A 27282-nucleotide genomic window follows, 5' to 3' on the forward strand; every position below is an offset into this window, starting at 1 on the left:
CCCCACCCCCTAAGTGATGTAACGAGCCTTTATTTTTGTCCATGTTGTTGGAAGAATGTAGCCGAACTTTTCGTATCTCTCTCGATACATTTTCACAGACTACCGGACGCAATCTGCTGATTATCGCGATGCAGCCCGAGTTATGATCTGAGTTCCTCCAGACCGATTTCTGATTCACGTACGTGTATTACGGAGCACATCAAATCAAAATACGATGCTCTCCTTGCATTTCTTCTATTTTATGTGGCATGCTCCTGGTGATATAGTGCTGCTCTCACCACTCCTAAATCCATTGTTTCACTTTCACATTTGCAGGACATTTCTTTGGGTCGACTCCATTTAAACTGTTACAACATTCTGTCATCGTCTAAAATTGCAGTCATCCCCTATTTTGTATGGACTGCTTTCTCTAGTTAATGCCGAATATAAGAAAGTGATTGTGTGACATGACCGGCGAAGCTGGCAAGGCTGGGTTGGTGGATACAGGGGTGTGTACTGTGTATGTTTGTGGTCCATCTCCAAAGATCGCCGATCAGTGTCGTCGGATCCATTGTATTATTGTAAAACGGACGAGATTCACCGCAGTGCAATCGCAATCATCAAATCAACTAGTGTCTGACTCTCGGTAATGCACGATAAACTTAATATATGGTTTAGAAGTTAGTAACAAACCAGTAATGATGTATACCTACCTGAGAATGATCAACATAAGCGCAAACAAAGCCGCTAAATAGTATACACAAATGCACAACAATCCAACACAACACTCCAAGAAACGCACAGCGTTTCAAGGTTACGACCCAAGTTTTTAACGTTACAACAACATTGTTTATAACAAAGACAGCCGTTAACAGGAGACACGGAATGTCACGCTCGTAAACCGGAGCAGCCCATTTGACCGTGACGACGTATGTCCGCTTGACCGTGATTACTATACGCTCAACCGTGGTAACGGCCGCCGCCGGCTGATATAATACCGAGGCTGATAACGGATCGGGTGGCTTCTTTATATCCATGGTGTCGTGGAAGCCGATGATTCCTCCGTTTGTAATTTGGTTTATACTCGCACTTTTCGCTGTCAACATCTGAGAAAGATCAGAGGGTCAAATGTAATACGGAGCGATACTCGATAGTACAGTTTTAATATCTTCTGCACTTTCAGAGAGGGCATTTTCTTCTAACAGTGCAGCCTTTCTCTTCTTGCATTACAGCAGTTTTAATCAGCAACAATACTCAAGCCTTTTCTGACGCTCATTAACGATAAGCTACTCAAGTATCACATACGAGAACCAATTAGTTCTAACCGTCAAGCGCCGCAGGTACGGGCGTGCCGCTGCACGCCACTGAAAGCTGTCATCTCACCTAGACGGTCTGTATCGCCGCGTGGTGCAGGTACTCGGATACGAAGACGCGCAGCACTCGGTTCAGGTTGGTCACTGTCGGACCGTGGATGGCCGAAGCGTCGTCAGAACTCTTGTGCCATACAGACGGGAACGGACTCGGGATGATGTGAAGCACCTTTACGCCTGGAGGGGAGAAGAATGTCAGAATGAGTCGTGGTTTCACTGGAGTCACGTCACGAAACTGCCACACTGTCACGAAACTACACTGCAGCACTGTCACGAAAGCGGAAACTACCGGAGCAGTGGAGCTCACCCCCCCCCCCCCCCCTTAGCAGTTTCTCCCGACGTCCCGACTGTAGCTTGAGCCAATAGCAGAGTTTTGTCAGGATCAGGCTGACGCCAAGACGCCTTTGTTACGGAAATATGAATAATGGGATGAATTCAGTCAAATCCCAGACGTTATTTAGACGTGCCCGTAAATCTCCAGGTTCGCTCACTTTGGGCTTCCGGTTTACTTTAATCAAGGAAAAGAATTGAACAAAACACGAACCACGCAAAAATGGTAAAGTTTCATAAATTTATGCGAAAAGTCGTCCGTAATGTTAGGGCGAAATTCGTAGGAAGTGCTTGTGCGTGATATTGCTCCTTAAATGCTGGCATAAGCGATGCTCTAGAACCTTTTGAAGAAAGGTATACGGCAATCGTTATAAGTGATACATAGACCTCTGTACATGCCATTGATGCAGAGAATACAGAGGTCTGTGCGTAATGTTTTAGATCAAAAGAAGGAAGTCTGTTACCATTAGTCCATTAGGAATATAATTTGATAGATTTATGGATGTGGACACATCGCAATACTAAAGCAATAATAATAGACTCTCTGTCCCGTACCACGTCTCTGGAAGGGCAGGTGGTCGTCGCTGATCTGCGGTGGCCCCCAGAGGCCCCACGACTTGCGGTAGCGGAACACGTTGGGCGCCTTTGTGAGCAGGCCGCCGCGCCTTAGTCGCTTCTCGACGCCGGCCAGGTGGCGGAACTGGGCGTTCGTGTCCGTGATGTAGTTGGAAATGGTCGGGTTGGAGGCTCCCAGGAGGTCCAGCAGCACGAACAGATCCTGGCGGAAGACATGTAGGTACGAGTTAAAGGTATGAGCTAATCAGGCGTTCAATCACTGACTACTTTTTTTTACTTTTTGTTCCTGGATAATCCGCTCGGGAGGGAGTACGAAGCACGCAAACGTTTTTTTTTTTACCACACACAGTGGTAAAAACTCTTCTCATTTACTGTCTTGCACAGGAAAACACATGATTGAGAGTTTCTGTTGCTTCAGTTCATGGGCCTAGTTGTCTAGTTTAACCGCTGAGTAGTTTTGGCATTCCAGGGGAATATATACCAGACATTCATCGTACGACAGTTCAAAATGCTAAGAGCAGTTTCCGATCGACATGCCTGCTTTGTTCGCTTTTCCTCGGTCAGCGTGTGTTCAATTCATGTGAAAAAAAGATGAGCACTGTAAATTCCTTGACGGCATTAACATAAGCAAAGTCATCACTATGCATGAAGAAGCCAAACGGAAATGAAAGGACATCTTGTTCTTCCGATACGACGCGACTTAACCCTCGCATGTGTGCGGCGTTTGCCAGCTTCTAATGTGTAGGGGGGGGGGGTCGGTTGGACCCCCCCCCCCTTGCCGTTTGGCCCCTGATCAAGCTAGAGCTTTGCGGAAAAAACGAGCGTGTTGCCCGTGACGAGAGGAAGCCGATGATACCCAATTTTAAGGTCCTAGGTCATTGGTTGACCTTCCAGGTCAGGTCAATGACCCAAAGTCGGAAAAAATCGGGACCTGTTAGAAAGTCGTAAAGTGTGGCTGCTAAGGGGTTTTTCGGGGTGCTGATCACGAATATCGTGTTAGTTTTGATCACAGTGATGTCTTGAAGCATTTAGACCAGGTCGGGTCAGGTCAGGTCAGGTCAACCAGTAGGCGTCGTGACGGGTATTCGTAGTACGTGTCAACCGCCTCTGACAGCTTCGTAACATGTTACGAAGTCACCAAAACTACTTCGTAAATGTTCAAATGGTTGCTAAATTCGAATTCAGCTCCAAAAACTAGCCTAGAAACATGTAAAACTCGAAAAAGTGACCCGAGGTCACCCGAGGTCACCAAAGGTCAATGCCCTGACCTGACCTTCAGGTGACCTTGACACACACGGGAGTAACATCAAATCACATGTTTGAACGTTTGCAACCACGAAAAGCTTGCAAACACGCGGCTAATGCGAGCCGACATACGCGAAATCGCGATTCCGGCCAAACATGGTCTCGGAAAAGAGGTCACAGGTCAAAGGTCATTTGGGTCAGGGTCATGAAATTTTCAGGGTAGGTGTAAAATTGATCAATGCGAGGGTACTGAAAGTTTCGTCGCGATCGGCCGCTTTTTACGCGAGTTATTCGCGAAAAACCATGGGGGGGTCCATCCGACCCCCCCTACACATGCGAGGGTTAAGCCTTACATAACTGATAACGGATAAGAAATCTGCTTAGAGCCCGTTTTTCAGCCAGTGACCTCTAGTCGTTTTGCATACAGAAAAGCACAGAGGTAAATGTTTACGGTTGCCAGCGTAAAAACGTCTTAGATATGATTGATACAAAATCTCCTTTCCGGTTATCATTCTGATTTCTGTAAACGGAACATGAGCCATCAATCGGAAACGATTACACTCAAAGTGGTTCCAACTTCCAATGCATCGATCACTCCCAGAGTGGTCTTGGATATCAGACCTGAAAGAGAAGAACCATAATTTGCAGTTCTCTCATCCAAATGATTCTTCGCATCTATGTAGGTATGCGTAAAAGATATAAATTTTCCTCATTGCTGCACATGCACCGGTTTAACATTTCAAGGCGCAGGAACGCGTCATTCTGTTGAGGATTTTGGCTTACGAATCCTATTTTGGTTTCATAGATCCATGATTGAAAGTTTGATAGTGCCAAGGATACTGGTGTGAAATATTTGTTACTCTGTACCATACCACATCTCTTCTCGAGTAAAGGTCAATGTGCCCCGGTAATAGACCGAACTTTGAGCAGAAGGAGCATTACCCAAATAATGCATAAAAGCAACTGAAGTCGATGTCTGACGTACTGTCAATGTCCAGTGCTCGTAGCAAAGCCAAATTTGATTTTGTTGCGTGTTTGTCGAAAATTGCTATAGGCATGGCTTCTCGCTTACGTTAATATGAGTTAAGAGTATCGTGATATAAACATTCAAAGTTCAAGACCTTGAAAATAAGTCGTACGTGCTTCGTGTAAGCTATCAATTACCGGTGATCTCGAGGTAAACTAACGGTGCGCCCGAGCGGACTCTCATACTCGGCCATTGAAAGTTACAGAGGCCGTCTCGCCTTCCCATGTGGATTTCAACCGATGCATCACCCCGATCCGCCGATACGTTTAAACGCCGACATGTCGGAGCTGCAGCCATTGCGTAAAACAGAAGCTGCGTCCAAAGGGAGGTAAATTTTAGCTGATCGGGCTAGGAAACCCACAGAGCTCCGTCGACCGAGCGACTCAGCTGGAACATTTACCGGTATACCGGGTGGGCGGAGGAGCCGTGTCGCCGAATAACGAGACGTGATTAGTGGACCAACTCGCCCTGCGCACCGCCTCACAAATGGGGGTTGAGTGGGCGTGCCTCACACATGCTATTCACAAAATGTTGAATGCGCAGCTGTATGCTGGAAGGCCGGGGATAATATGCCCGCGGATATTATGGCACATTGGGTCCGGTATGTGTAAGGTTTGGTTCAGAGAAGCGTGTATAACAGAAACATGTTACCGATGTCTTTTAAATGAACTGCTAAATTTACTGTAATTTCAAGAAATTAATTATATTGCAATCGATTTACAATTAGGAAAACGGCTATGAAATTCAAATAAATTTCAAATATATTGTAAAATTAATGTATAAAGAACGCTCTACTCTGTGCTGTAGCCGTTGCTTTTGATTGTTGGGCTAACTCACGATTCGGTCGAGGTCGGAGATGTTCTCCTGGCCTCCCCTGCTCGGTCGCTGCTGGTACACGGAGCTCTGCAGCTCGCGGGCCAGTCGCCGCGAGCCGTAGATGGAGTCCCGGTCCGACCAGCGGACGAACGCCTCCTCCCCGTCCAGGAACATCAGCTGCAGAGAGATGTCCGACTGGCCCTGTGGGTCACCGGGTCAGGTCACAGGCCGGGTCACAGACCGGGTCACAGGCCGGGTCACAGGTCAGGTCAGCACCACTCCGCGGTCCAGGAACATCAGCTGCAGAGAGATGTCCGACCGGCCCTGCGGGTCACCGGGTCAGGTCACTGGTCAGGTCAGCGGTCAGGTCGTGAGTCAGGTCAGCTTTCATTTGCAGAACAAGAGCATTAGTTGTCCTGGGATTTTGGACAGCTCCGAGGGTTCACATATTGTAAGTCACAGTAAATGAAAACAATAGTCCATCTCGCAAGTCGGGTCACAAACAGGTCACACAGTTTGTTCGCAGGTAGGATTCCAGTTCACGCCACTCACTGAACGGACCTAACTCCCAGGTCAGTCGCCGTCCGAGCTCCTGACAGGTCATATCACTCACCCAACTGGCCTGACCTACCTGATCATACGCCGGTCGAACCTCTACCAGGTTACGTCACCGAACTGACCTAACTTCCCCCGACCTCCTTGTCCCAGACCACTGGCGTGTTCCAGGCCTCCACCCCCGGGCGATAGATCGGAGCGGGTACCTACCGTCTCAACAGCCGTAATAGGCGCCGCTCTCGTGCCGCTGTCCCATCTCCTCCCCCCCCCCCCCCTGGCCGGCCGAGCCCAGCGAAGGCACGCCGCGTTGGGCCGCGGTGCCGCCTGGGGCGCTCCGTCGCTCCCCCTACAGGCATATGACACTCGCTCCGAGCCCGCCGAGCCAGCCGGCGGGCGCCGGCCCGAAGTCCGCAGCTGTATGGGACACTCCAAGTCAGTCACGTGACACCCCCCGCCAGGCGCGAGGTGCCCAGACGCGTGCCCCAGAGAGTGTCCCGACCGACGCCGAGGGCCGACCTGCCGTAAAAGGGGCCAACGGTCATAACCAGCTGTAAGCGGCGGCCCGCTCGCGTCACCGCTGCCCGTTGACGCCCAGCGGCCGGCGCTGGGCCAATGAGAACAACGATCCCAGTGCCGGCGGTGCTCCGCCCGCCGCGCCGCCTCGGCGCTCCCACGACGCGGCCGCTAGGAGGGGGGGGGGGGGGGGAGGGGCATCCCGATCGCTAAGGCCGAGCCCACGGGCGATGAAGGCATCTCACTGCTGCCAGCGGCTGCTAGGTACTGGCCGCTGCCAGTCCCTCCGACTCATAACATATGTCTAGGGGCACATCACTGTTACACGGGGGCCACCCATGGCCGGGAGCCCGGCCCACCCGCTCGCCACCGCGACGGTCCGTATTGTCTCAGGACTGTCATACTCGTCCCGCCTTCCCTTCCCCCCGCCCCCCCCCCCCCCCCCCCCCCTCCTCCCGGCCGACCGTCCAAGCCCAACGAGGGCGGCGACCCCGCCGAGCCGCCGCGCCGCGGCCGACCCGGCGCGGCGGTCGCCCGACGGTCATATAACACGTCCCGCGCCGCCCCGGTCGGCGCCGAATACGGCCTGCCATAAAAGGACACCGTCGCTCATAAACCAGCTGTGGACACAAACCAGCGGATCCCGAGACGGTGACACGCCGTCTGCGGCGTGCCGCGCCCGTGGTGGACGCCCGCTTGCGCCGCAGCCAGCGTCCGCCGCTGGGCCGCTCTGGCCGGGTCGTGTGAGAATTATCCCCCAACCCACTCGTCGGGTCAGTCACTATTCTGGCGCAGGCCAGACCAGCCGGTAGGCCACCACGGCCAACCCGGCAGCCACCGGCCGGTTGGTCATCTGGCGTTACCAGGCCAGCCGCCTCAACCGATCCATTACCACGTAAAGCTGGGGCGCTATCCGATCACCCGCCGCGGTGACCTATGGCCCGCTCGCCCACCGGCCGGACCAGTTCCCAGGTCAGGGCCGATGCGACCGCTGCCAGGCCACGCACCGAAGTGACCTAACATTACCAGGCCATGTCGCTCAGACCCCTCCGTGTCGCCCGCCGTACTGACCTCTCATTCCCAGGTCCGTCGCCGATCCGGCCCCTGCCAGGTCTACCGAACTGACCTAACAATCCCAGGTCAGTTTTCGAGCCCGTCTATGGCAAGCCACGCGCCGCTGAAGTAACATTTCTCTGTAACCGGCCTCACCGAACCGGCCTCAGCCCGAACTGGCCTCCGCCAGGCGTCGTACCGAACTGACCTAACATTCCCAGGTCCGTCGCCGAACCCAAGTCAGTCACCGAACCGTTCCGGCCGAGCCGGCCTCGCCGAACCGGCCTCTGTCCGCACCGGCCTCTGCCAGGCCTCGCGCCGAGCTGACCTAATATTCCCAGGTCAGTCGCTGAACCGGCCTCGCCAACCGGCCTCTGTCCGCACCGGCCTCGCCGAACCGGCCTCTGTCCGCATCGGCCTCACCGGACCGGCCTCACCGAACCGGCCTCTGTCCGCACCGGCGCCGTCACTCCGCCGCGCCGGCGACTGTCGCAGCTAACGCAGGCAAACACCCCCGGGCCGGTCCGAGTGCCCGTCACCCCGGGCCGGTCCACAGCGCCCGTCCAAACAAGTCGGCGGGCACCCCCGCCGACGCCCCAGAAACCGCCCCGCGCGTGTCAACACCGGCGCCGCGCGGACGGGAGACCGCTGCCCCGCAACCCCCCCCCCCCCCCAGGCCGGCCGCCACGTGGACGGGAGAGATAGAGAGAGAGAGAGAGAGAGAGAGAGAGAGAGAGAGAGAGAGAGAGAGAGAGAGAGAGAGAGAGAGAGAGAGAGAGAGAGAGAGAGAGAGAGAGAAAGAGAGAGAGAGAGAGAGAGAGAGGGAGAGAGAGGGAGAGAGGCGATAACGTCTCGCGGAGCGTGAAATACAAGACGGTTCAGTTCGGCACGAACTCCGACCCGGCCAGAGGCGTGAGCACGACCACGCCGGTCCCGCCGCGTGCACGGCCAACAGCACGGACCCGGGCGACAGTTCCGCACTGACTCCTGCAATACGACCCAAGTCGGTGATTGCATAGCCCCCCCCCCCCGGCCAGCGCCACCGCGCGCGCGCCACGCAATCCGACCCAAGTCGACGATTGCATAGCCTCCATCCAGCGCCACCGCGCGCGCGCCTTGCAAATCGACCCAAGTCGACGATTGCCTGCCTCCGTCCAGCGCCGCCGCGCGCGCGCCTTGCGATCCGACCCGAGTCGACGATTGCGTGCCTCCGCCAGCGCCACCCCGCGCGCCACCTTGCCACTCGGCCCCGTCCGCCGCTGACCTTGTTCCGCACTGACTCCTGCAAACCGACCCAAGTCGGCGATTGCATAGCCCCCCCCCCCCCCGCCAGCGCCACCGCGCGCGCGCCATGCAATCCGACCCAAGTCGACGATTGCATAGCCTCCATCCGGCGCCGCCGCGCGCGCGCCTGCAATCCGACCCAAGTCGACAATTGCATCCGCCTTGCCATGCATATCGACCCAAGTCGACAGTTGCATGGCGCGCCAGCAATTCGACCCAAGTCGACAATTGCATAGCCTCCATCCAGCGCCGCCGCGCGCGCGCCTGCAACTCGACCCAAGTCGACAATTGCATCCGCCGCTTACCTTGCCATGCAATTCGACCCAAGTCGACAATTGCATAGCCTCCATCCAGCGCCGCCGCGCGCGCTCCTGCAATTCGACCCAAGTCGACAATTGCATCCGCCACTTACCTTGCCATGCAATTCGACCCAAGTCGACAATTGCATCCGCCACTTACCTTGCCATGCAATTCAACCCAAGTCGACAATTGCATAGCGCGCCAGCAATTCGACCCAAGTCGACAATTGCATGCCTCCATCCAGCGCCGCCGCGCGCGCTCCTGCAATTCGACCCAAGTCGACAATTGCATCCGCCACTTACCTTGCCATGCAATTCGACCCAAGTCGACAATTGCATGGCGCGCCAGCAATTCGACCCAAGTCGACAATTGCATAGCCTCCATCCAGCGCCGCCGCGCGCGCGCGCCTGCAACTCGACCCAAGTCGACAATTGCGTAGCCTCCGTCCAGCGCCGCCGCGCGCGCTCCTGCAATTCGACCCAAGTCGACAATTGCATCCGCCACTTACCTTGCCATGCAATTCGACCCAAGTCGACAATTGCATGGCGCGCCAGCAATTCGACCCTAGTCGACAATTGCAAAGCCTCCATCCAGCGCCGCCGCGCGCGCGCCTGCAACTCGACCCAAGGCGACAATTGCGTCCGCCGCTTACCTGCCATGCAATTCGACCCAAGTCGACAATTGCATAGCCTCCATCCAGCGCCGCCGCGCGCGCGCCCGCAATCCGACCCAAGCCGACAATTGCATGCCTCCCCAGCGCCACCGCGCGCGCCACCTGCGACTCGGCCCCAGCCGCCAGACCCCTGCAATCCGACCCAAGTCGGCGATGCATAGCCCCCCCCCCCCGCCAGCGCCACCGCGCGAGCGCCATGCAATCCGACCCAAGTCGACGATTGCATAGCCTCCATCCAGCGCCGCTGCGCGCGCGCCTGCAAATCCGACCCACGTCGACAATTGTATGCCTCCGCCAGCGCCACCGCGCGCGCCACCTCGCAACTCGGCCCCGGCCGCCACTTGCCTTGCCCCCCCCCCCCCCCGGCGCCCGCCGCCCCCCCCCCCCCCGGCGCCCGCGGCCTCCCTACCGCCGCGTACCCCCCTGCCCGCACCCGTGTTGCTTCCCCGCCCCGCAGCCTATCGCTGCGCCCACCTGCCACCGGTCATCCTGCTGTCCGCCACCTATCTCCATTGTCGTTGTCCTGTTGTTCGATCCACTAGGCCAAGTATCCGCCGTGCACACCGTGCAACACTCAACCGGCGTCTCCTAAGCCAGAGCACTGCTCTCCGCACTTCCATCACAAATATGGAGTAGGTCCCTGTGTCGCGCCGTCACTCCTCTCCTCTCGCGGTCGCGGCCGCTCCCCGACTGAGCTCCCCATGTTATTGCCCGCCCGTCGTGTTTGCGCGCGTCCGTCCCCCGGCTCAGTGCCGGCTGGTCGCGGCTGGAGCCCTCAACGGGTCTTATCGGCGGCGGCCGATAAGACGGTCATTCGCAGGTAGGATTCCAGTTAATACCACAATTCAGATAACCAGCTTTTCGTCATGAGTGCATGGACAGCAGACATCGGACGGAAAAACAATTTGTCCTCCACTTTATCAGGTGGTCAATGGAAGCCGATATCACCATTTACTGTACCACGGACTTCTCTGCATAGCGCTGCCAGCCGCTTTATAGGGAAGTCTGTGACTGTATATACACATCGAGGCGATTCCGACCTCTCTGGGAGGTTCGGCTGCACTCTGTTGAACCATCTGGAGGTCCGGCTGCGCTATGCTGAATGAGCTCGGCACTGACTGATGATGTCGCTCCCACGGACGGCCAGCGACGCGTCTGAGAGGGTCGTCTCAGGCGCTATATCCACCAAAAGGGATGGTCTGCCCAGTGTCCATGGCTTGTGATCCTATTTCAGTCGGAAAGAATGCATTGTCCGTCCCCAGTGTCACTGGTACGGACAGCCGGCCGCCCCCAGGCTCCATTATCTCCGACAAAAGAGACGCACCACCCACAGCTGGAAATCTTATTTTAAACGAGAGGAATGCATCGTCCGTTCACATGAACCACCCACTTTTACACTCGACCCCACGCCACCTCATTTTCCGTGTGACCAGTTGAGATGCTAAGGATGACGTAACTTCCATCTTCCATGAATCATCGTGACGAACGGCATGTCGCAGTGAAAGGGTGACCAAACGGCAGACGACGGCTGTCAAACCACGCTAGGCTCTACGTGACTTAAGTCGACGCTCATTGATAATTTGACGCACACAGAGCTGCAGTAATCGATTCAATAACGTCGAAGTGTTTGAAGGCAGAGCGATGTCCCCGCACAGGAAAAAATGGCACGCATGCCTTCAATCATTTAGTCGTTTAGTTTCCGATTTCCTATGGTACTTTGATGTCAACAGGATCAATCGTCGTCGGTAAAACACGAAAACGGAAACAGTTTTGCTTCCCACATCAGAGTAGGCTCGAGCTTATTAAATCAAGTCAGCCATTGAACGACGAAAATAAATTGATATGGCCCGTGTATGAATAAACGACAATAGAGTATCCTGATTACTTTTTCGGGGAAGCCCGTCTGTGCATTGTGGTGGTCGGCGGCGGGTCGGTGGGCGGGGGCGGCTGGCGGGGGCGGGGGCGGGGATTCCAGGACAAAAAGTCAAAAGACAAAATGTCAAAAGACAAAAAGTCAAATGCAAAAAGTCAAAATGGATAAAAGTCAAATGGAAAAAAGTCAAATGGATAAAAGTCAAAACGGATAAAAGTCAAAAGACAAAAAGTCAAATGGCAAAAAGTCAAAACGTCCAAAAGTCAAAAATGCAAAAAGTCAAATGGCAAAAAGTCAAAATGGCGAAAAGTCAAAAACGCAAAAAGTCAAAAGCAAAAAGTCAAATGGCGAAAAGTCAAAATGGCAAAAAGTCAAAAACGCAAAAAGTCAAAAGCAAAAAGTCAAATGGCAAAAAGTCAAAATGGCGAAAAGTCAAAAACGAAAAAAGTCAAAAGCAAAAAAGTCAAATGGCAAAAAGTCAAAATGGCGAAAAGTCAAAAACGCAAAAAGTCAAAAGCAAAAAGTCAAATGGCAAAAAGTCAAAAAACGCGAAAAGTCAAAAGACAAAAAGTGAAAAAACGGCAAAAAAGTCAAAATGATAAAAATCAAATGGAGGGGAATGGTGCCCAGCTGTGTCCCAAGTCTCAGCCCAATCGGTCCAGCCGTTGTGCGGTTATTGAGGATAATAGTTTTCGGGTGTGTGCAAAGTACCCCAAGTTTAGCACGCGCCACGTGCCAAGATCGACACTCAGACAACATGGTGTCCATGCCATACAACTTTTACTTCCAAGTGGTATTCAGTAAAGAAGACCGCTTGTCGATGCGGCATGCGGTTCTTGAGTTATAAGGGTTTGAAGAGCGTGATGGGGTCGTGTCGGGTCGGGTCGGGTCGGGCCGGGTCGCGCATACTCAGATTTTTGCCTTAAACACGAAAGAAGTTGAGTTCAAACTGCCTCGAGCCCCTCCAACATTGAGAAAGTTCCAGCGCCAGTGCTCCCACATGTAAAAATAACCTGTGAATCATTTTCATTTTATTACTTAATGGATTCGTTCATTCAAATATGTTAATTTCTTTTAACCCGCGCCCGGCTGGGGGTCCTGGATTTCCACGCCCTGCTGGGGGGGTGTTTGAACACCCCCCCTTCTAACTCGGCTCCTGGGCCACGTAGCGATACGCGGAAGGCGGCGTTCGAAAGAGCGTCAAAAATAATGAGGAAATCACTTTGGTCAATTTTTTGGTCAGGTCAAAGGTCAGGTCACCAGAGGTCATTGAAGGCAAAATTTCGCCGATTTCCAGGTCGAATGTCGACAATTTCCAAGAAGCCAACGCATAACTCGGGAACCAATAGAGCTACAGCGCCGCGGAAAAGCGCATTCGATAGCCCTATTAACGCCCTTTCTGGACAATTCTCTCGGATTTGACCTAACGTCAACGGTTTTGCCTGCAGGGGGCAAAAACTGCAAAAATAGCCTATTTTTTCGGAAACAGTTTTTCTGCAATAACTTTTGACCCAAGCCTTGTACGAGCTTGTGTTCCTCTCGTCAAGACGCATCGAATGAACTATAACTTGACCTTGAAAGGTCAACTTGAAAATTTGACCTCAGGTCAAGGTCATGACCTGACCGGAAAGGGTCATGTTGCATATCAGTCGATCCGTATCGTCGAGCTGAACACATCTAAGGCGTTTTGATAGCTCTAGCATGCCTCTATCAAAAGTTATTTGCGAAAAACTGTTAGATAGGGTAGACCGGGGCAAGTCGCCCCGCCGAGGTAAAACGCCTCACCGATGTTTCTCGGAACTGGCAGAGTTCTGGGGAAACATCCTCTCTTCTATAAAACGTGCACTATATGATCATTATATGAGCAGACTGGAAAGAAATTGTGATGACTCTTTCGGGAGATATAGCCAAAAATGTGTTTTTTGAGTGATTTTTATGTTTTGTTGTCAGATTATGCATCATGGCGTTCTTTTATGGTCACATCAGGTTAACGACTTTTATGCATTTTGAACAACTATTGTCTAACGCTTATCATGCCGGGTTGGTTCGTGTTAAATTATGTCTTGCTGGAGTGCAAAGCGTTGTTCTCTGACCGAACTACGTGATGGGGTAAAACGCCCCAGTAGGTCGCGGGCAAAAAGCCCCATGGGGCGTTTTACCTCATGTGTTGTTCGGGCTACCCACTTTCTAATGTTCGGTAGCTGGCGAACAATAAGTTTCTATGCCTTTATGTGTATTTTTCTCAGCAACTGGATGGCAAAGGAAGTATTCTGTAAACATTGGCATTGCAATAATTTATTATTTGGTCTTATGAGGCAGGTGAAAAACCTGCTCATACAATAGTGTCATAGCTGAACACCTGACAGGATGGAATGTGCTAACTTCAGAGCCGTGCCTCCAGAGGTCTAACGGACCTCTCACATAAGATTAAGCCAACTACCGTGTTAAATCTATATTACTATTTGAGGAGGGTGCGTCTGTCCGTTACCGAGGTCCCGACTTGGTGGTGCTTTGCGTGGACTACAGGCCAGACCGTTGCACCTAGCCCGGTGAAATTTGCACAACTTACAGATCAAGGATGCGCGACGTGCCTTTGAGGGGTCTCAGCTCGATGGGATTGGTAGGGAGCGCGTGGCACGTGCTCAAAAAGTGCAAATTCGCGTCATAGACTTTACATGTATAAATCGGCTTGCAAAATCGGGCGAAAATGGCTAAATTTGCCCGACACGGGTCCGATCCCCGTGCAATATCTCGGTAACCGTGGGCCGGATCGGCACGGGGAAAACAGCATTGTGTAGATAACTGAACAGGCTATCGAATGATATGCGGTGCAGGGGATGGCACGTGCCACGTGCACCCGTGAGGGTACTTTGGTTGAAAAATTGCGGTTTTTGACGGATTTTGGAATTGACTTTATTTTTAGGTGACCATTAAACGGAGCGAGTTGGAACAACGCCTGTTGGCGAGAGAAATGTACCGCCTCTCATGGGAAAATTGTGAAAAGCTGATTGATCCAAATCAAGGTGGTACAAATCACGGGAGAAAATGGTGTTTGACTATTTTGTGCCACTTTATTAATCACACAGGTTTTGCTCAATGATCTGATATATCTGGCAATTAAAAATGGCACCGTTGGAAAGAGCATTCAATTCTGTCCAAGGTTCAGTCTTTATTTTTGCATGATGAGCAACAATATTCTTAAAAATGTAAATGTTCCAAACCATTACATTGTCATTTTTAGCGAAATTCATCGACTTCACGCCAGTTTTCGAATCATTCTTAAGTGCAACGCATGATAATACGACACGGGCACCTCGATGCGATGTATCTTTTTTGTTTTATTACAAAATGCTTGACCGTCAAAAAGCAATCGAACGAAATGGATACCAACCAAATCGACACAGAACAACCCAATGCCCGCGGGTCACAAATAACCCTTCTTCGCGTTGCGGAGCACGCGGGTAACCCTAGTCTGTAATCTAAAGTATGGGGCTACTTGCCCCAGGCCGTGGGGCGTTTTGCCCTGGGGTTGGGGCAAAATGCCCCATTTGCAATTGCTTCACAAATCACTTCCTAGCTTGGAGTCCGATCATAAGTGAATGAATTTGAGGGGTGCAATTTAAAGTAAAATGTCCAAAGAACGCATTGAGCACAAATTTGGCCTTCCAGGTGATGTGGGACAAAATTTATGCAGCAAAATAAATTATCTGGGGCGTCTTGCCCCAGGCTACCCTACCATTCGTGACCTAAGATGACCTCAGGGCATAAACAGGGGTCACGGACACCATTTTCATGTTCAGTGTGTCTAAACCACTTGTAATTCAGTGTTTGGGAGTGTTTATAATGTCTTTCGCCTAAAAGAGGCGCATTTCAATTTTCTCCCATTGACTTATAATGGGGAGGTCGCAAAATTGACCTGACCTTAGGTCATCGATATCGAAATTCTGAGATATAAATTTTGTACATGCTATTGCTCTTAGCAATCGCTGAAAGTTTCAAAGCGATCACTGCTCGGCCCGCGCGCCGAGTATGCGGTGGTGAACCGGCAGTGTCGAGCGGCCATCAGACGTGACCACGCGGCATACTATGCTGACCAGCTGCGTGAGGCAGGACCGGCGAGGATGTGGACAAAGCTGCGGCCGGTGATCGGGGCGGGGAAGAGTGCCACTGCTGCTGCGCCAGCGTGCACGCCGGAAGCGCTCAACGCGTATTATGTGAGCGTGGGCCCCACCACCGCAGCCAGCGTCCCTGCCCCGCTGCTGCGGACCCCGATACCTGTCAGAATCCCTCGCGTACTCACATGTTCCTTACAACTTCAGTGGGTAGGGTACTTTGCGCTGTATAATATTTTTCAAAAGATGAAAAGATCGATGCTTCGACTTTTATCCTTTTGACTTTTTATTTCAGACTTTGACTTCGACTTTTCTATTTTATACTTTTTTCATTTTTTGACTTTTTGTCTTTTGACTTTTACCCGTTTTGACTTTTTTGTCTTTTGACTTTTACTCGTTTTGACTTTTTGTCTTTTGTCTTTTTTCCGTTTTGACTTTTATCCTTTTGACTTTTTGCATTTTTGACTTTTTGTCTTTTGACTTTAACACGTTTTGACTTTTTGCTTTTGACTTTTTGTCTTTTGACTTTTTTCCGTTTTGACTTTTATCCTTTTGACTTTTTCATTTTTGACTTTTTGCATTTTTGACTTTTTGTCATTTGACTTTTTGCGTTTTTGACTTTTGCACATTTTGACTTTTTGCTTTTGACTTTTTGTCTTTTGACTTTTATCCGTTTTGACTTTTATCTTTTTGACTTTTATCCCGTTTGACTTTTTGCATTTGACTTTTTGTCTTTTGACTATTTATCTTTTGACTTTATTCCTTTTGACTTTTTGTCCGGTTACCGGGGGCGGGGGCGGCGGCCGCCCACCCGGGGCAGCAATCGGCGGCCGGCGTGCCACTAATTGAGTCGCCGGCGGCTATTCGGGGAGCGGTCGACGAGCGGCTCGGTCGTGTCGTGTCACGGGACGGCGTCATCAGCCCGCAGCGTGCCCCCCCCCCCCCCCCAGCCCGGGGCATAGTCGCACCGCGGCCACCACCGACTCTGTCCGGAAATAGGCGGACTGCGCGGCCTACAGCTCAACTTTGCCAGGCGTGGGTATATTGGGATGTTTGACCAATGACGTACCTACTTTTAGACCACGAAACAGGAGACCATCGGGCATAATGGGTATTTATAGCAGTAGAACGTATGTAGGTATCAGACTGTTTGTAAAAGTTGTGATTCACCTTATATTGCTCTTTATAGAACACATCCATATTTCACAGTCCATTTAAATGACCGTGCACAGGGTATTTGACCACAATGGATGAAGTTCATTGATCCCATTCCAGGACGAGTAACGCCCTGCACCGGTCGTTCTCGCATCATCCCCTGACAGACAGGTGCTGAGGTAGCTTCCGCGACATCAGAGCGGTGCAGATGGCTCGTATGAGCCGGCCGGAGAGCCAACGAGTGCCTTTATTGGACACAGGTGGTGACCGGGCGAGTGCCACACCGTGCGTCACCGAGGTGAAGTGGTCATATACACCGGGACCAAGATCTGACGTCAGTTGGGTGTTATACGAAGGAACACGGTACGGCTACAGCTACATTGGACAGTGGACCAGGTGTTGTGGTCTGTTCAGTATGCACAACATCATAGATACCAGACCACGTAACAACGCAGACAAGTAATGAAACAACCAGGTTATGACTCATTCGCCTATCTGCTTCTCTACACCCTTCCATGGAAATAGGGCAGCAGCGATCTTTAATATCCATCCTACGATTCACGCGGGATAACTTTATAACTGATGATGTAATAAAGTTGCCACAACCTCAATCAATTACAAGCGTGACAGCAAAGTGAAGTTATTGCTCGACTACATCGACAATTGATCGCTGCTCAGCGTTTTAAAACAAAGACTGGATCCTAGGAAATAAAGTGCTTGGTCATCAATCAACATGCAAGGGGGACACTGACGAATGCCATTGTCTGAACAGCAACTAACTGAATGTGTGGCTCCATCGAAATGCTCTACGTTTTCGACAGTATACTGAAATTCAAGTTAAACATTTTGGGTGACTTTTGGTGTTGATAGAACAGCTACCTCCATTCATTTCCAATTTAATTATGGACGGTGGGTTGAGATGTGGAGTATATTATGTCGGTATATGTATGTGCCTCCATGGAATTCCATGGAATAATATGAGTCGAGAAGTGCATACTCTCTCCATGAGACGACACTCTATCTAATGGCACCTAATGGGTAGACAGTGACACTCTTGACTTATGGGTACCTCGAGATCACAAACTGCCAGCCTTAATGTTAACGGCGTCGTCTCCAGCTTAGCGCGCCTCGAGAGAAAATGGGTCGACATCATGTCAATGATGCCATTAAGCCGAGGGAAGTTTCGTTAGGCTAAGAGGTTCGGTGAAATCATATAAGGAAGAGCGAATAATGACCACCGATGGATGCACTTAGGAGAAAAACTAGCGAAGTTTTAATATAAAATGTGGTGGTGGCGCCGCGGAAAGCGAGCTGCATTGGGATTGTTTTTTTTTTCTAGTGCATAAATCAACATATAACCTGAGTCATGAGTGATAATTATGATAAGAGCTATCGATTAAGAAGAGCCCATATCGCCGAAGAAACATTCACAAAAAAATGTTTTAGCTCATAATTACTTACCTATCAAGTCATAATTTGTATATTATCTAATTTATACAAAAACATTTATCTAGTATCTCGACCACCTACACTGAAAACAATTTAACCCCAGGCTGGCGAGTAAACCGGTGTTTTACGGGTACCCCTATCCGCAACCATTTTTAACCACCCTCCCAGGAGTAGTGCTAGGTCCCATTGCGGTGTAGTCGTACTTGCTCTGAGCGGATATAACCGCTGTCAGCGAACAAGTCCGCTGAGAGCAGGGACGACTACACTGCAATGGGACCTTACTGTACTCCTGGGAGGGTGGTTAAAAATGGTTGCGGATAGGAGTACCCGCAAAACACCGGTTTACTCGCGGGCCTTGGGTTAAATTGTTTTCAGTGTATTTCTAAAGCAGAAACATACCAATTTGAAGATAATTACGACTGCAGAAATCAATAATCACTCAAGCAGTGTTTGTCCACCAAAACCTGCCGACCCATTGCCTTGTGGGGCAGGGATGGTCACGTGACTGACCTTCATGGGGTCGAGGTAGTCGCGAGTCATCAGTGCCGCCAGGTACAGCATCATGGCGCAGGGTACCGCCGAGTCAGTGGCCGCTGGAACACGACGGAGCCGGGGTGTCAGTGTGATCGGGGTGTGCTAGCCAGGGATCTCTGTGGCATAGCGGGAGACTGGGCGACAGTTAACAGAGATAAGGTAGAACGCAGAACTAAACAAAGCTTAGATATGTTACAGGCCGTATGAAAACTCAGTCCGTTTGCAAACGGCCTGGCCCGATTCAGGCCGTTTGCAAACGGCCTGGACAGCCCAGTCAGTATGCAAACGGACTGAAAAGTCAGGCCGTTTGAATACGGGCTGAAATTCCAGGCTGTATGCAAACCGCCCGAAATTTCAGGCCGTTTGCAAACCGTCTAGGCCGTATGACAACTTTCCAGACACCAGGCCGTTTGCAAACCGTCTAGGCATTTTGAAAACAATCTGGTCTGCATAAAGTTACAGCTGGACAATGTTGAGTTTGTTGAAGCACGACCGTTTCATGACATTACATGGCACCATGAAATCCTGAGGTGCATTCGGCATCCGGAAAAATATTGTCACTCGGATATTCTCCGTCGGAAAATTTTTGTTGAGCGCCTATCTTCAGCATGCCTCGTTATCGCGATACCGTTCGTGATCCCCGATGATTCTCGCTAGTTCCGGAAAATTATCCCCGATTTTTCCGATGACGAATGCAGGCCTGGTCAGGAAGAGATTAGCAGAACTGAGACCCGGCCCGTATATCGCCCGGTCGACCCGGGCTTTCCCCGGACTTCAAAGTTTCGCCTTCCACCGCAATGGTCAAGTATTGACGGCGTACGCAACCGGCCAGCCGCAGGCGGTCGACCGGGCGCGGTGAGGACTCTAATGTGAACCAGTGGCGCGGGAACTTCTTCCAGACTGGGGGGGGGGGGGGCTGAACTATAATAGAGATCAACCTAGGGTACCCCCCAAATCTAGTTTTCTCACCGGTTTTAGGCCACTTATCTTACAGACCTTGGCCTTTTCAACAAAAAAAAAATGCAAAAAGTCAGGTATGGTATTCCGTCTCAGCTGAGTGAAGAAACTACCGTTTTGGCAACCTGGAATAAAGGTTTTAATCTGCCAAATGAGTTGCCGAACCAGTGAAAGAGGTGGATTTTTCACTTACATGCTTTCTTCCTTTGTGACCCACAACCCCTAATTTGGGGAGGATAAGCTGCCCCAACGGTTCCTGACCTCATGAAAAGTTGTGGGGCACCGCCCCCACGGCCCCAGAGCTGTGGGAGCAAGCTTCCCTCACTGCCCCCTCCCCCGGTTCCCGCGCCTATGTATGAATCTATGAAATTATGTTGGTAAATTTCCTATTTCGATTCCTCCAGCTGGGGGGGTTCAGCCCCGATAGCCCCCCCCCCCCGTCCCGGTTCCCGCGCCACTGATGTGAACTAGACTGCGCGCTCCGGCGTTTTATGCCGCAAAATAATCGGTGAGTCTTGTAGTGATACGTTTCACCATACCTCACCAGTAGTGGCTTCACCAGGCTCCATCAACTGGATGGCCGTACACAGGCGGACCGTGGACTTGTATAATTAGTGATATTGTTGAAAAACGGCCGGGCTGAGCATCAGCAGTCAGCACAGTAAGAAAATGTTCGATGTATGTAGACGAGTCATTCGGCATGGAATGCGCAAGCATTCACATGGATGCAACCTGATCATCGACCAACCTGGATCCATTAAGTTCAATCTTCAGAGGCTGTTGTACTTCGCCAGACCGTTTGAAAACTGACTAGACCGTTTTCAAACTGTCTAGGCCGTTTCAAACTGCCTAGGCCGTTTTCATACGGCCTGATATTTCAGGCGGTTTGCAAACGGCCGGCTTTTTCAGGCCGTTTTCAAACGGCCTGACTGGGCCAGGCCGTTTGTAAACGGACTGGGTTTTCATACGGTCTGTAACAGATACACCACGTGCTCACTCTGCATAGCGTGTAGCGCGTATGGATGGAATGGTAGACTGTACCGCAGCACCCAGTAAATGGTAGACTGCACCGCAGTACAAAGTGAGTGGTAGACTGCACCGCAGTACACAGTGAAAGGTATACTTTGCCACATTACACAGATTACACAGTGAATGGTAAACTTCTGCAATGCACAATACACAGTAAATGTGCCGCACTACACGGTGAATGGTATACTGCACCGCACTACACAGTGAATGGTATACTGCGCCGCATTACACAGTGAATGGTAGACTGTACCGCAATACACAGTGAATGGTATACTGTGCCGCATTACACAGGGAGTGGTAGACTGTACCGCAATACAAAGATAACGCAGAACAAAAGACGGAGGACGGCTTCCGCAATTCGATCGATTATATTTACAAACGTGGAGTATGACTAACTTTCAGTTTCCACACACGGGGAATGGGGACGCTAGTAGCTAAGAACTCTTGAAGCTAATCCTTCTTCTTGGCTTTGAATGAAAATGAATCGTTCCCTGGGGTCCTATACAAGCTGTAAAACAATCAACTTGTCGCCCATATTTCACATTTAATCAAATGTTGGTCGGATGGGCACTTTCAATCGTCCAACATGTGGCCCAGTCGAGCGCGATGAAAAAGGTGCAAAACAAATATGCGTGGGAGGCTGGTTATGTCAGCAACTGAAGTGTTAATTGTCATAGGCGCGTATCATCCTTATTTTCATCAGCCTTTACCGTGCTGGCTATTTTTTATTGTTCATAGCCGATATTTTCTATTTCATAGGGCCAATAAGACAATCCCCACCACAAAGTTCCCTTGACAGAGCCCCTCGTGCTGTACGAAGGAACCGAATCGATCCACACATCTCTCCGACTCAGCGATATGCGCGGCGCCACAGGTGTCTGTAGGTGCCTCGTCACTTGGTGCGTCGCTGGCCGCCCGTCACTGTCATCGGACTGTCCAACACTTCTGATAACTCTGTAATGACGTCATCATTGACATTTCTACACTCGGGGTCTTTTTTTCCAAGCGTACTTCGGGCTGAGTGTTAAAAAGCTACTGAGCAAAGATAAAAGACATACTTGATATGTCAAACGAGACGACATCTATTGATGGTTTTCTCGAAGTTCGTATTACGTGACTCCTACGTGTCCGTTGATATCTTCTAAGTAACATTTTACCATCGGCCTAACTAGCTTGCAGCAATGGCATGTGAATGACGGCTTGACGCATCAGCTAATGTTGAGAGACAATGTTCGATCTAAATACGGAGCAGCGGTTACGGGAAAATAAAATAAGCTACAGAATCCTCAACGAGCATGCCAACCGCAATTAACCTTTACTAACACCCGACTCGCATACAGGCAGTTTCGTGTGCTATATTCGGCTAACATCCCCCTCGCACCGAGGCGTGGTGGATCATCAAGGATTAACCAAATGATCCTTTAACCTCCGCTTTATCCGCCTCTAGGCGTCAGCCGGGCTTCGTATTTATAGACCGTTCCAGGTATGGCGCTTTTCCAGCCCCTCTTTAATCCCCCGCGGTTATTCCGAGGTGCGAAAACCGGAGGAAACTGCCGCTCACTGACCCTCGCTGAGCCACTGCCACGACAGGGAGCGGGCTGCCACCGCGTCACGTGCGATCAATGGAAGAGGGATGGCACGCGGAGGACGGTTGACGCTGGGAGGGTTGGGGACGGGGTGTGTCGAAAGGGTGCCGTTTTCTGCAGCGGTCACACCCAGCGCCTGGTCCTCGTCCTCCGAGGAAAGAAGAAGTAAGTTGACGTAAACACAAATAGGAATCTTCAAGCCGCGATGGGGAAAATCTACGCTGTTGGAACAAAAATGATCGAAGACTTCAGTTTCATGATAAGGATGACATGCCATTCCAACTGATCACGCAGCCGAAGCCACTTGAGCCCTTATTGACATAACGGAAGCCCCACAGCTGTGACCCCGCCGGCTTCTTCGCGTGCGTTTTGTCATACATCATTTACGTCTCGATCACCTTTGTGACGTAAATTGCCTCCGTCAGCGGTTTTGAGGCCCCAACAGATGTGCCTTACTCCTCTTCCCTGCTCACTCCCCACAGCCCAACGAAAGGTCTAGACATGTTTTAAACAGAGTAATAGAAAACGGGATAAGTTGTTCACACTCGTCCTGCTAAGGTCCATTAACAGGACGCTTGTGTTTCCTGCTAGATCGCAATGGGGGATACATCTTTACATTTTTACACACGATTGCGTTCGAAATTTCTAAGTTTGTCGGACATCAGTTGTGCTGCCAGATCCTATTTAGAGTTGCAAAGTTTCCCTACCGCACTACCGGCATGCCGGTAATTTTTCACTACCGCAGGTTTTTTCGTGGTATCTGGCATGTCTTGCCGGTAGCATGCCGGTATTTTTGGTTTTGCACACACAAAAAAATTATTAGCATACGATTCAAACTTTGGACACTAAGAGGTTATCAAATTGTAACAACAGCAATCTTTGCCACTGCAAAATACATTTTGTGGTAGAAAACACATTGCTAAGGGTAGGGGTACATATGGACCTCAGCATTTCACAGGTTTGGTTATAATTATAATTGTCAAGAACCTACTGTGGTCTATAAAAGGAAGAACACACATTCATGTTGCAAAGGCACGATCAATTAGTAAGTCTAATGGTAGGTAATAGGTATAATACAATAAAATAAATAAATGTTCATGACAACATTTCATAGGGGAAAAGGCAGAATCAAAACACCACAAAACACATTGTTTGGAAACTGGCCTTGAGTCATGAGATGTGGTCTGAGATACGCCACAAAGAAGTTGACACTGAAAATCCATCTGAAAAGGCAGGTATTAGGTAGCCCTGAGCCTGACTTTGGTCCCAAAAATGAAATGAAAATTAATGAAACTGGCAGTTTGCCTTATCTCTACAAGAAAACACAATATGCAGACAAAATTAATACAAAGTTGAAGTGGTGCAAAATAATAAGAGCTTAGAGAACCAAGGATTGACTTTTAAGATCCCCTCTCCCCTAATGAAATGATGTGAGATGATGACGTAATAATTATTCATATGCCCTTTTGGTTGAATTACTGAGGGGAAATGAATTTTCTTGTAGTTAATTGCACTCAAAATATTAATTTCATTAGAAAAAATATCGTTGGATCATTTACATCAATAAAGTCATTCACAAGGCAGTGTGTTGCAGTCCAAAAACTTTTTTGCAGCAGTTTTATCAGCTGGTTAAAAGCCTCTGTTATGGCGCATCTGTTTCGAAACCTTGTGTTTGGAGAGTATCGTGAGATTCGATGGGGGGCATCATACCGTTTTTATACATATTATTTGGTGACTGTTCTCAGGACAAGTGAGTTACTAACATATATTTTTACATGATTCGTATATCATTCACGAAGCAGCAAGCCACGGCGAATAGGAAAAAAACAGATGTTGATCTCGCTTCCTCAGTTAGGAACATGGCCGAATTGGAATCGGTAGGTAGTTTTTATGTTGTGGTCATCTATATTTTGAACATTTGGTTGATGCCTGACACTGGCGGATCCAGGCTTGCGTTTTGGGGGGGGGGGGGCCAACTCATGCAGGAGCCAAACCTAGGGTACCCCCAAATCCTGTTTTCTCATCGGATTTAGGCCACTTATTTTTCGTCACAGCCCTGACACTATGATTTTTTTTTAACTAAAAAGAAAAATATATAAATGGTAGCCCACCCGACCCATGCCTTTATATTACTTTGTAAACACTTACCATTGTTTTTATCGACCAGTTAAAGGGACCGTCCAACCTTAACATTATATTTGAGCTGAGATAGCCAAAATGGGGTCCCTGGCTCACAATTACCGGTTTCGGCACGCACTCACAACATCGAGAAATGCCTTAAATCGGAAATATTGAATTTCAAAATTGCAGCATTTTGATTCAGAGGGGCTAATGCTTTTGGATACCCCTCTGAATGTGTGACGTCAGCGGAGATCTAATGATTTTTTAATATTTTACTAAAACGTTTGGTAACATGCGGTGGTATAGGCTGCTTTGCGCGCAACAAATGCCGCACTTTCAAATAAAGTCGCTAGGAACAGCAGCGGATATCCCAAAAAGTAAACAAAAATAAAAGTCTAATCTCTTGAAAACCGGTGAATATTTTTCGATAAAATTTGGTAGATATTCGTTTTCGCCCTTTCTGAACCTAGCGACATCACTTTCATGCCAATTCATTAACTTTTTTTAAGGTGGGAGGGTCTCTTTAACCCGCTTCGAGTCAGTGCTTGGGTCCCTTTGCGGGCCGGGAGGTGGTAAAACTGCCCTGTCTAACTCGGCTCCTGGGCCACGCCCTGATTGAACTATGTTTCATTATCGTTTGGGGGAGGGGGAAAACGGGCCACTTTAGGCCTCTGGGAAGGGGGCATGGCCCTAAATGCCCCCTCCCTGGATCCGCCAGTGTAAGAAGAGACCATTGGAGCTGCAGTTGGGTACCTCAGACCAGGGCTGCGGAGTCGATGGATTTTCGGCGACTCCGACTCCGACTCCGACTCCGGCTTTCAAAAACCAGCTCCGACTCCGACTCCGACTCCGGGCAGAATTGTCGACTCCGACCGACTCCAACTCCCGACTCCGACTCCGCAGACCTAGCAGGGCTGCGGAGTCGACAGATTTTCGGTGACTCCGACTCCGACTCCGACTCGGGTTTCTAAAATCGACTCCGACTCCGACTCCGACTCCGGTCACAACTGTCGACTCCGACCGACTCCGACTCCGACTCCGACTCCGACTCCGACTCCGCAGCCCTGCCTCAGACATCAGGGTACGCCCTCAGATGTATGTATAGGACTCGCATGGAGACCTCTTATGCTATAGTGTACTGAAAGGACCCAAAGGAGCCTGTCTATATGGGCTCCCGGAGATAGACGTGGGCCCTCAGGAGCCCGCCAGAGCCCCAATGAGGGATAAGTGAGGGATACCAAGTGCCTGCAATTGCATATTGCATAAGCCATAACGCCTTTACAAATCAATATATTATGCATCAGTGGCAGATCCAAGGGGGGCCACATGGGTCATGACCCCCTTGGTGCCCGGGGGCACCACAGGCCTGTCAGGGGCACCACCGGCCTAGTAGGGGCACCACCAGCCCGCCAGGGGCACCACAGGCCTAGCAAGGGCACCACGGGCCTGTGAGGGGCCCCACAGGCTTGTCAGGGGCACCCCAGGTCTGTCAGGGACACCAGAGACCTGCCAGGGGCGCCGCCGGCCTCGCAGGGGCACCATGGGCCTGTCAGGGACACCAGAGGCCTAGCAGGGGTACCACAGGTCTTACAGGGGCACCACCGGCCTTGCAGGGGCACCTTGGGCCTGTCAGGGGCACCACAGGCCTGCCAGGGGCACCACCGGTCTAGCAGGGGCACCATGGGCCTGTCAGGGGCCCCACCGGCCTCGCAGGGGGCACCACCGGCCTCGCAGGCATCACGGCATCACGCAGGGGCACCTTGGGCCTGTCGGGGGCATCACGGGCCTGTTGGGGGCACTTTAGGCTTGTCAGGGGCACCACAGTCCTGTCAGGTCCCAGGGGCATCAGCAGCCTAGCAGGGGTACCCTAGGCCCGCCAGAGGTACAGCCCACCGCTAAAGTAATGTAGGGTTTTACCAAACTCAACGGTTGGCTTTGACTGGCGATTGTTTAATGCGAAGTGATTGAAAAGAAGATGTCAATAGCTAAAGTTGCAGCTGCAAGGGTGACGATACATATAAGCTACATTCAAAGTTTCATTGTAGTCTGGCTAATCGTTCCTAAGCTTCAGAAGCAGAACATACCCATGACTGAAACCCCACATTACTTCTGCTGTGGACTGTACCACAGGCCTGCCAGGGTCCAGGGGCACCACAGGCCTAGCAAGGGCACCACGGGCCTGTCAGGGGCACCTCAGGCCCCCGTGCCCCCCCCCCCCCCTCCCCCCCAGATCCGCCAGTGATGCCACACCACGCGAAACACCGCCAACTACCAGCTGCCGCGCCATAAACACGTGCCAACAACAGTCTTTTTTTTTAAGGTCGACTCCGCTCGCGCAACTTTTGACTGACCCTCACTGCTACTATATTGCTTCCATATTATGCTGTGGAAAGCTTTACTTCACCAAGTGGCTAAAAACCTCCGTCAAGGTATATTTTCTTAGCAATTTTTCTGGCGTTTTGGGGGGGGGGCCAAACAGGCCACTTTAGGCCTTTGGGGGGGGGCCATGGCCCCCGTGGCCCCCCCTGGATCCGCCAGTGATGCCTGAAACATTTTAGGAGAATGTGGAATAATAGAACACCTGTGACCTGTGAAATATAAATGTGATTACTGCTAACTGTCCAGTCTTCAGAAACACATTTCAGTAATTCAAGTTCTTTTTGTCCTTGCTTTTTGATGATAGTTTAATGCTTTTTGTAGGCAATACCTCTTTGATTACAGGTTATATTTCAACAGTTATAGATG

General features: G+C 50.7%; 1 protein-coding gene across 1 annotated transcript in view; it reads right to left on the reverse strand.

Annotated features, from left to right (window-relative positions):
* Nucleotides 1-534: 534 nt before the first annotated feature.
* LOC122378253 (glutaminyl-peptide cyclotransferase-like) overlaps nucleotides 535-27282 on the reverse strand; it is a 42191-nt gene continuing 15443 nt past the window's right edge. Inside the window, exons 5-9 of the mRNA XM_043359106.1 lie at nucleotides 18821-18903; nucleotides 5365-5544; nucleotides 2235-2457; nucleotides 1363-1526; nucleotides 535-1085 (exon numbers count right to left, since the gene is read on the reverse strand). Coding sequence (XP_043215041.1) covers nucleotides 1363-1526; nucleotides 2235-2457; nucleotides 5365-5544; nucleotides 18821-18903 — 650 coding nt within the window. The 3' untranslated portion in view covers nucleotides 535-1085. The remainder of the gene's footprint in view (nucleotides 1086-1362; nucleotides 1527-2234; nucleotides 2458-5364; nucleotides 5545-18820; nucleotides 18904-27282) is intronic.

Source organism: Amphibalanus amphitrite, unplaced genomic scaffold (assembly GCF_019059575.1).
Source record: "Amphibalanus amphitrite isolate SeventyFive unplaced genomic scaffold, NRLGWU_Aamphi_draft 000056F_arrow, whole genome shotgun sequence".
NCBI lineage: Eukaryota > Metazoa > Arthropoda > Thecostraca > Balanomorpha > Balanidae > Amphibalanus > Amphibalanus amphitrite.